Source organism: Poecilia mexicana, unplaced genomic scaffold (assembly GCF_051168715.1).
Source record: "Poecilia mexicana isolate PSO_F unplaced genomic scaffold, ASM5116871v1 scaffold_12, whole genome shotgun sequence".
Taxonomy (NCBI): Eukaryota; Metazoa; Chordata; class Actinopteri; order Cyprinodontiformes; family Poeciliidae; genus Poecilia; species Poecilia mexicana.
The window spans coordinates 2,908,515-2,918,669 of record NW_028263381.1 but is presented as its reverse complement, the minus strand read 5'-3'; the positions used below and the strand labels follow the sequence as shown (position 1 = coordinate 2,918,669).

Here is a 10,155-nt window from a genome sequence, read left to right as displayed (position 1 = left end):
AACAAAAAGAGGCCTACGTCATTTTATGCCAAAAGCAATTTTGACAAAAAAAGGAAAAAAGAGACACTTTGGGCAAAAAAAACACACAAAAAAACTTATTCTATTATTTTAGGAAGGTGATGATATATCAATAACTCTCCATCTCTTCAGCCAGACATGAATGCAAGACAACTCCATGCTGTAGTTTTACCACTTCTCCAGAGGAGGCCAAAAGAGGTGGAAATATTTTATTTCGAAGGAATAATTTCCCTTAAAATACAAAATAATGATTTAAATGACACCTGAATGCTGCATGGTCATTATCTTCGTTTTACATTTGGGCTTTATCGGCAACAAGTTCTGATTTTATTCCAACTGTGTGGTGGATGATGAGAAAGAAAGAGGAAAAAAAACAACACGGCTTTAGATGCTGTTAAATTTGGAAAGGAAGCCTAAAAAGATGGAAATAAGAACTGTGTCATCTGAGATAACATTCAACATTTAAGCACTAAGAAAAGCACTTTTTTTATTATTATTATTAATTTAACCTTCAAGATGCCACCTCAGACAATTTATTGTTTTTTTCTAAAAAGAAATCGATAGAAAGAAGTCAAAAACAACCAAAAGATGACACCTAGAGGCCAGAAGCTGCCTACTCACCAAAAAGTCCTGCTTTGATTTTTTTTCTTTTTTGTTTTTGGCAAAGTAAAACAGAAACACAAGCCTCTATTAAAGATTGGTTGGAGAGTGCTAAACATTGCAGGTACACAAGAATGTGGGGTGGGGTGGGGTGGGGGGGCATCTTTGTGAAACGCAGGGGGAAGAGGGAGGGGCTAAGAACAGAGAGTCAGGCCGGGGTCTTCGATCAGAAAACAGAAAGGAGGCTAACAGGTGCAGGTCGTCGTCGTGTCATCAGTCCACAGGTCGCTTTTCACTGTGTTTCTTTGTGAACTCCTCGGCGTTCTTCATGAATTTTGCGCGGTCCTTAGTGTACTCCTCAGCCAGGTCGGCCCTCAGCGGGTGCTCCGGCTGGGGGGAGTTCACCAGAGCGATCAGACACTGAATCACTGAAAGGCAGCAACAACAAAACGAAAATGTTAATAAAAGTAACAATGATAATAATGGTAAAGCTCACCGTCAGCAGCAGAGGAGTTCTGAAAGTACAGAGCCCCATAGAGGACATGGGGAAATCTTTTTCTTCTAGTAAAGTTAGCAAACACACCCTGGTTTACTTTGTAAACAGTGATAAATGTCAATTTGAAAGACACTCACTGAAAACGTCGATCTATCCACTGTGTGTTGGTGTTGGTGTAAGGCTGAGATGGGACTCAAGTCAGACTACCAATACAAAAAAAGACCCAACCAAAACTCTCCGATGAATATTACCCATGAACAGAGAGTTTCTGTTTGTGTCTCAGAGGGAATGGAGAGCGACAAAGAGCAGGTTTCAGTCGGTTTTGCTTTTGCATTTTGCACATAAGTTTGTGGTGCTTTTGTAAAAACAAGAAACAAATATATAAAGCTTCACATGTCACTAACAAGACACTTGGAAAACCTTACAAAAGCCTTACATTACAACACAGACAGCTCCAGTAGTCAAGAACTGACTAGTATGTTACTGCGAGGAAACGCAAGGGAAAAATCAGTCCCCTGTGTCCCTTAAGGGCCTCTGCATGAAAAACATGCTTCCTCTTCTCACCTTGGCATGTTTTTGTGGCCGGCTTCCAGTTCTCCACGCTGATGATGGGCAGACACACCTGGCCCTTCTCATCGATGTTAGGATGGTATATCTTTGTCTTGAAGGTGATCTTGGGGGGTTTGAAGGGATACTCTGCAGGGAAGATGATCTCAATCCGAAAGGCTCCTTTGTCATACGGAGGAGAGTCCTGGATTGGGAGAAAAAAAAAGGATTTGCAGATTTTAAGGAGAACTTTCCTAAAACAAAAACAAAAAAAATTCCCCACTAATTGAAAAAGGACAAACATTTATTACAGTTTTCTTCCAGGAGCTTAAAGAGAAAATTGTTTTTCAGTCATTTTGGTTTCCACACCAGTAAAATTTGTTGTTTCACACATGCAACTTGTGGCACAGTGTTAAAACATGAATAAATCACATTTTTTGAAAACCAGGTTGTTTTTCACCAGGCAACTAACAAATACTTTAGCTATTGATTAAATCAATCGATTAATCTCACGATTTATCAGATTTTTCTTCCAAGCCATTTTTGCATCTAAAAAAAAATACTTCTAACATCAACATGTGAAAAGCTCAACCCTTTCTGCTTGACTTAACATAATTATAGTAAAGACCTAATTTGTAAACCATTTTGAAAACATGAAGTTGATCTCCAAATGCAACACCTCATGCTTATTGATCTGAACAACGCACAGAAATACAAGAACAAATTCACAGGCAGCCATCAGTATGGAAAAGGTTGCAAAGCCTTTCTATAAGGCTTTAAAAAACAAATGAACAAACCTGGAACAGTGGTGGCTTTTCCTGGGAGTGACCGACCTACCAGAAATACCTGAACTATAGCCACAGCACTGCAGGTGCCACTTGGCTCAGATAAGGTCACAGTTTATGATTCTGCGACAAGAAAGAGACTGAACATCGATGAAACCACTGACCAGAAAGAACATAAATGTCATGATTTGGTGTTGGTGGTGAGGAAGACGCTTGTAAGCCCAGGTAAAGATAATAGCAGTAGTTTAATGTAGACAACTCAGGAATCTGGCAGACGGCAGAAAACACGATGAACAATAGACGCAACATTGACGAGGACCCGACGAAGGACAGAGACAACAGGTGGGGTTAAATACACAAGGAGGGTAATCAGGGAACTAGACACAGCTGGGAGCAATCAACAGGGAAGACGGGACTCACAGGGAAACGGGCCTAAACACAGAAAACCTCAAAATAACTACACAGAAAAACACGGATCACAACAATAAAGGCCCAACTCAGAATAAACCAAAAAACATTGCAATGATCCCACTGACTCAGGAAACTCAGAATGCAGGATTAGTGTTGATGCTTCATTATGTGAGCATCAACACTCAACAGGAAGTAGTGGCAACACATTTATAGCCGACATGATTTTTATGAAGCAAAGCAAACAGAACTGGGCTACAAGCCACTCCCAGACCACTTGTCACGCTCTGGAAACCTGCAGGTTGTTTCACTTTGCCTTCAGGTCCCAACCAAACTGTGAATGTTCTCTGCTCTGGATGGGGCAAAACAAATTTAAATAATTATGAATAAAGAGATATAATTCGGTATAGCCTCTAAACAACTAACAATAATTGAGTTAAAGAAAGTTTTCTAATATATTGAGGCTTGGGGATCTAAACGTTGGGGAGTGGAGAGGATGTTCAAACAGCAAATATAATCATCCCAACCATACTACCAGCAAAAATCATCTGTTTAGAGATTATTGTCACAATATATGCAAAATCTCTTCATATTATATTCTTCAAAAGGAAAAAAAACAATAGTTGTCTTTTTTATTTCTGCTTAGAAACGCTGCACTAAACAAACAACAAATATCTCAACTTCTAAGAAAGTGTAATTGATACTTCACATCTAACGTCTATCAGCTAACTCATCTGCTTTCTCATTTCCTCTAAAGGCCATGATGGTGAGTTAGATTAAAAAAGTTAAACCAGGACAGCATAAATGTGAAGGTTTATTAAATAGTCTTTGTGTGTTATTTATATGCAATATTTTGTAACTGCTTTGTTTAATGCGGCTCTTGAAATGGGTTAAACAACGCTTAAAGAAATAAATAATATGTGAAACGGAATCAGCTGGAATAACTCAGAAGTAACAGGTGCAGTGACTGTTGCACTAATGTGTAACTTGAGCTCATGAGCAGCAGCAGCAGCAGCATTCCTCTGGAGGATGAGTAAGAAGACAAACCTGTCATGTGACTGTTGTAACAGTTCTAATGAGACTGATAGAACCGTCTCGTTTGTTCTTCCTGTAATAACCCAAATGTTATCTCTGTCTAACGCAAACATACTGGCTGTATTATCGTTGAAGGAACCCGGAGAACAGCAACATGGAGGGGCAGCAGAGCAACCAGGTGACAGAATCAGGCAGTGAGTTAGAGAGAGTACACAGAGGACAGAGGACTGGATCTGACAAGGAAAAAGCTGGAGTTCAAGTTAGTCTGGCAAATAGCTAATTAACAACGATGATCTTTGGAAAATAAGCCAATAGTAAAAATGATTAATCAATTACTGAAATAATCATCACCTGGATTAATCGTTAACTAGAGTATACAGACTAAAAAAAAGCCATTTGTTGAAAGAACATATTCAGAGGAAGCCAAAATTTTACAAAAAAATAAACAGTTTGCAATTATGATTAAAAAAATGACTTTGTAAGTATGTTCAACTGAGAAACCTTTCAAGTGGCAAAGTTTTAGCTTCATTTGGTTCAAATTCTGTAAAAAATAAAAATCTCCTATTAAGCAACTTTAGTATCAATTTATCAATCAATAATCTGATATATAATCAGTGGATCAGTCAGATGCTGCGTTGATGCCGAGTCAAATGGAAAAGGCTTTTCACATGTTGATGTTAGGACTGTATACTGCTCAAAAAAATAAAGGGAACATTTCACTTTAATTTTGTGTGTGACTCCAAATCCAGGCCTCCATTGGTTAATAAATTTGATTTCCATTGATGATTTTTGTGTGATTTTGTTGTCAGCACATTCAACTTTGTACAGAACAAAGTATTCAATGAGAATATTTCATTCATTCAGATCTAGGATGTGTTATTTGAGTGTTCCCTTTATTTTTTTGAGCAGTGTATATTATTTGCATCTATAATATTGAATAAAAACACCTAAATGAGAAATCTACAAAAAGTGCCAGTTTGCTTTTATCCAATTGTTACAAAAATCAGATAACTAAAATAATTGTTAGTAGTCCTATATGTCACTACATGTTATTGGGGGGCAGTGTGTGTGTGTGTGTGTGTGTGTGTGTGTGTGTGTGTGTGTGTGTGTGTGTGTGTGTGTGTGTGTACAGTCAGTACTCACAGGCACAATGAGTCCCTGCCAGCACAAAATATTCGCGTCATCCACCGAAATGTTCCGGAAATGCTTCATTCCAGATTTGCGGATGTCATCCAGCTCCTGCAGCGAAACACACACATCTCAGACAGAGCAGAGGTTTGGCATGGATGTTTACACAAAATACATAGGATCCAAAAAGGGGGAATCATGTGTAATAATTAACTTGAATTATTAATATTAGTCAGATTATAAACATTGTAAATCTTTTCGTAATTATTTGTCACCAAATATGAAGATGCCCCACTTTTATTTATAACTGAATTGGATATTAGTTTGAGGATTTTATATTACATTCCACTTCTGAATATTACTTGAGCCAGATTGATCAGATTTATGGCCTCTGATCAAATCAAAAATAATTCTAATCAACTTCCAGCTGGTAAATGACATTGATTGGGAGTTAAGTGTACAGTAAAGAAAACTATTTGAAAAATCAGCCACCGCCTTCCTCTTAGCCTCTTTCCCAACTCTGCATTGGGATTCTGTGGGATCTGTGCATATTGTGCCTCTAATTTAAATATCTGGTCTTTAAATTTGATCCCAAAAGAGAAGAAAAGATAACTTGTTGGTATGAAATGTCTCACAGACAGATGGTGGAAAAGCTCTGAGTTTTGGTTCGTCTTCATTTGAACCTTTTAATCAGCTCCTGGCAGAACATCACCATTATATCATCAACCCTGTACGTAGCAGCCTGAAGTACAGATCATCTCTATATGAGGGTCATAAAATGATTAAATACTACTACTAAATAAGAATATATTTGCTTCACAGATCAGAAGTAAATACATAAACTAAAAAAACACTTTTTTCCATTTGGAAACAAGTATTGTAAGCAGAAAATATAGACATGAATACATATTTTGGATAAATAAACATTGTACAACAAGTTTTAATTTTTTTTATGTATTCAAGGTAAAGTTATCTACATATATTTGAAAAAAAATAAAAGTTTAAAAATGAACTTTAGTCACGCTGTACATTCTTATTTTATTTTTTTATACCATCTATAAATCCCGTGCTCCCTTCATGATCGACATTTGCCCGGTGTGTTACATAGCTGCTTATTGAGCATGTCCCACTTTGCTGTTTTTATTTAATTTTTTTTTTTTATCAGAACAAGAGAACTGGATTGTTTGGGGAGTTTAGGGAGTAGAGATGACGAAGACGATGTTTGGACGTCGGGGGGAATTCCTGAAAGCCAGAGCACACACTCTGCTACAAATCAAAACCAAATGAGTCCCAAAGAAACTGAAAGTATGAGACACAGGCCTCCCGTCAGACAGGTTCATGAAAACAGATACCCAGGTTTATCCTAAATGAACGCATCAAAAACCGAAGACTAAAGACCCTTATGGGAACAATTTGCATACACTCATATCAGTGTATGCTGTTTAAAAATAAATAAATAAAAAAATTCAGGATCATTTAATTTATCTGGTGGGTCACTAACTTCACAATTTACTATCCAAAAGTAATATATTTTTGCAGTTCCACGTAGCATTTCAATGTGTTTAATGAAATATTGTTTTTGAATCATTTTTGCTCACTAGGTTATGCTCTTTGATCGCCTCCTACCTGGTGACTCGGTTTCACTTTTGAGTTGAGCGTGGCAATGTATGAACAAAGCATTTTCAGCTTCACTCTTATGGAGATTTAACAATAATTTTACATTTTGTTTAAAAAAATGCAGAAAAAGCATATCAAATCAATGCTCTATCTCTCAAATCCATCAGATCTCTCTACATTTAGATTTCCAATTTTTCATGCAATCATGTTAATAGACGATATTTAATCATAAAATATATATTTTTCACGTTAGTTTAATATATGATCGAAATTTTTCTTAGCTGTATAATCAAATCACCAATTACTTATCTTCTACTGATGGATGGATTACACAGCTAACGATGTAGCTTTTATTTCCTCAACGCGGTCCAACTAGAAAGATCCTTTCCTGTGTATGGATTATTGCCAGATCATAGCTGCTATTGATTATCAGTCGCTTGGAGGTTCTGATGAGATCTGACGTCACGCCCCAGCCCCACGGTCTCCATGTTTTCTCCCCGGCTGTGAGCGTCGTTACACGGTGACAGCGGCTCCAACAGCCCGCTAGCTTGACTCGGCTCACGCTAAGCGCATCGACATGTTCTCTGACAGCTCCCCAAGAGTGCTGAATCACACCCGTCAGCCTTTTTCGCTCTTCTCTCCGTTCAATCCCCATTCGTCGGACGTCATTCTCCTTTCATTTTGTCGGCGACAAACACTCGGCCGCTTTCTTATCTCCACCGACTCTGTAGCTCCCCGCGCGAAGCCACGTCGAGTGTTTTAAACTCTCTACAAGTAAAATAAAACAGATTAGTTTGGTATTTCTCGCTTTACCTTGCCTAGTCTCCTGGTTGAAGTCATTGTGTTGCCGAGTTCGTCTTCTTCCTGTTTCTTTCCGTGACTCTGTCCTCGACTTCTTTTGACTTTAGTTTGAAGCGGCAGAGAAGGCGGAGTCTCGATGTTGTACCTCCCCCTATCGGCGCGGAGGACTCAGAAAGGCTGCTTAAGCAAAACACGAGAAGAACGAAACATGAAAATAGTGCTGTGGAAATAGAAACTTTAAAAACAGAAAATAAATCGAAAATATATAATTGTATTTTTCATGCAATATTCCGTGAAACAATGCTTTTAAATGTGTTTTTAGACATCAGACAGACAGATAGACAGATAGATACTAAAATTTCTGACAAAGAGAAATAAAATGTTGACAGTTCATTTGAAGACATAGGATTTATCTTTATTAACAATGTATTCATTAGAGCAGCAGTAATTATATGATCCAAGAACTTATCTTACATTTGCTCTCAGTCTGGCCTCTTTGTGTGAGTAATAAGACTTAGAGATCTTTCAGAAGTAAGACATGCATCTGTAAATTCATTTTTCTCAACAGTTGTCCCATTTTCTACAAGACTGTTTTAAGTAGGGAATATGATCAGTTGCCTGTGACATGGAATTTGAACCAGGTAATGATCTCTTTTTAATTTTACTGACACTGTCTAGAACAGAAAGTTGGTATTCCTTAAAAAGGGCAAAAAACTTCAACTTGTCTTTATGTAAATGTGAAAACAACAAAGCCTAATAAAGAACATTTCTTTTCTGATTTGTCTTATTTTGAAACATTAACTGTGCCCGAATTTGCAGTTGTAGCTCTCTATTGGTCCCCATATTTTTGTGATGGTGTTTTGTTGCTCACAAATTACACAAGCTGCATAAATCACAAAACAAGTATATAAATATTGTTGTTCCCCAACAATTCATGACCCTGAATAACAAAAACACACCATAAGGCACAAAAAGATTCAAATCCTGAGTTTCAAACTTTTATTTATAGTGGACCAAGTGCATCACTCTTATCGCTTATCTGAAGATAAATGAACAAGATCGCCACCTGATGCTCCAAAACTGTTGACAATGACATGCTATCTTATCTATTCCTTATATTAATAAGCCTATTAATATGGGGGGATTAATGGGACATGGCTGAATTACTGGTGCACGTACAGCCTGAGGGATATTTTTTGCTTTATATCACCATGGAAACTCATTCTGGAATCCCAACCTGCTTTGGAGCAGCTTCTTTTCTGTTTCTCAATTTGGAGGGGGGTTTTCTCCACGTTTTTTTCTTTTACTTTTGACATATTATCAGTGTCATTAAACCGGTCAAACGCAGTCTGTATCAACCCCGAGTGTTTATTCGCAGTTCGTTCTCAGGTGAACCTTTCCGACTGAGCTGCTCTTTCCCCGAAGCCGAGTGGATCTTGTGACCTCAGAGCCGACACTCCGTTCAAGATGGCCGTCTTGAGTGAAGAATTTACACCTCTTCTGTGAAACTAATCCAACAGTTAGCTATCTTGGCAAGTTTAGTTCCGTGTTTAGAAAATGGCACATCGACAGTGTCCTTGCTTGCTCCCGTTTTAAACCGGAACTGCTGAGGTCATGGAGTAAACCCGTCCAGGTAAGAAAAATCACCAACAAACCAGGTTAACCCACTGGGAGTTAGCAGCGTTAGCATGCTAGCAATTCCTTTCACCATAAGCAAGCTAACTTTAGCTACACCTGCACAAAGTACGGTAATTTCGATAACAGTTGGTAGATTATTGCTGGCTTTGTTTAGGACAAGTAGTTAGTAGAAGACTGCGTAAAAGTAGGCGTTTAATAGTAATGTGAAGTGTGTCAGGTAGATGCTAAAGTTGTCTACTGCTTCTACATTTGACAGTTTTGTTAGCATGCTGGGTGTGTTTTTTAAAGGGAACCCCGAAGTTTGGTTAGAAGCAAACAAACAAGCGGACTTTTTAGATTTTAAAAGCCTTAAAAACCGAGAAACGGCAACACCAGTTAAATTTGGCCGTCATGGATGTTGAGACGAGTTTGGTGACCCGTGATATTCTGCGCTGTGGCTCGCCTTTTAAACCTGTAACGCCTGTATTCTATGGCAACTTCATACATCAGCAACCACAAACAAGAAAACGAAAACCGGAGAAATTCGACAGGATAACATTTTGGAAAACACAACAAGAAACGCGTCTTAGACAGTTTATGTATTTCATTTTATGACGGCAACATTGATTTGATCAATTTTGAATTTTTAGTTTATTTAACTTTAATTTTTAAGTAGACTCACCTTGTTCGACTTTCCTTTCTATCACCCTCTTCCTTCCAAACAGATTAAAAAAACTGATTGATATAACAAAAACAGAGTAATTTCAATATAAAAATAAAGCTTACAAGAACAGAGTCATAAGTCAGTCAATCTTTTTGAAGTACACATAGTATTATAAATACATATCACCCAAAGGTAGACCTTGAAAAATGTGATTTGACTAACAACAAAGTGTGTAGAGAAAATAAACCTTATATTTTATACTGGTATGCACACATAAGTTCCTCTTAAGTCAGGTCAACCGTCTTCCAGGGCTTGATCACTCTTGGAGTATATGCCCATCATCTGACTTATGTCCACCTCTGTAGCACTACGCAGCTGCTGAATTTTCCAAGAACTGAAGCATGTAGCGTGTCTTGGAGGTCCAAACAAAGTCAGAGACG

At 37.9% G+C, this 10,155-nt stretch overlaps 2 protein-coding genes across 4 annotated transcripts in view; one reads left to right on the top strand and one right to left on the bottom strand.

Moving 5' to 3' along the window:
* Nucleotides 1-179: 179 nt before the first annotated feature.
* ube2l3a (ubiquitin-conjugating enzyme E2L 3a) lies at nucleotides 180-7,588 on the bottom strand. Its single transcript, XM_014968531.2, has 4 exons — nucleotides 7,447-7,588; nucleotides 5,032-5,127; nucleotides 1,679-1,865; nucleotides 180-1,046 (listed from the first exon to the last, which is right to left on the bottom strand). The coding sequence occupies exons 1-4, from the start codon at nucleotides 7,471-7,473 to the stop codon at nucleotides 892-894; spliced, it is 465 nt and encodes a 154-aa protein (XP_014824017.1). The 5' UTR covers nucleotides 7,474-7,588; the 3' UTR covers nucleotides 180-891.
* A 997-nt stretch (nucleotides 7,589-8,585) lies between these two features.
* zfyve16 (zinc finger, FYVE domain containing 16) overlaps nucleotides 8,586-10,155 on the top strand; it is a 28,284-nt gene continuing 26,714 nt past the window's right edge. Inside the window, exon 1 of one of the 3 annotated variants that reach the window (XM_088010738.1) lies at nucleotides 8,586-9,067. The gene's annotated coding sequence lies outside the window, so the exon portion shown is untranslated. The remainder of the gene's footprint in view (nucleotides 9,068-10,155) is intronic. The other 2 variants (XM_088010739.1, XM_014968529.2) reach the window with 2 other exon arrangements.

Excerpts from the sequence above, each read along its gene's own strand:
- ube2l3a (XM_014968531.2), bottom strand. The coding sequence starts at position 7,473 with ATGACTTCAACCAGGAGACTAGGCAAG. Across the intron at positions 5,128-7,446 it reads CAACCAGGAGACTAGGCAAG|GAGCTGGATGACATCCGCAA; the intron begins GTAAAGCGAGAA and ends GTTTCGCTGCAG. Across the intron at positions 1,866-5,031 it reads GGCAGGGACTCATTGTGCCT|GACTCTCCTCCGTATGACAA; the intron begins GTGAGTACTGAC and ends CTCCCAATCCAG.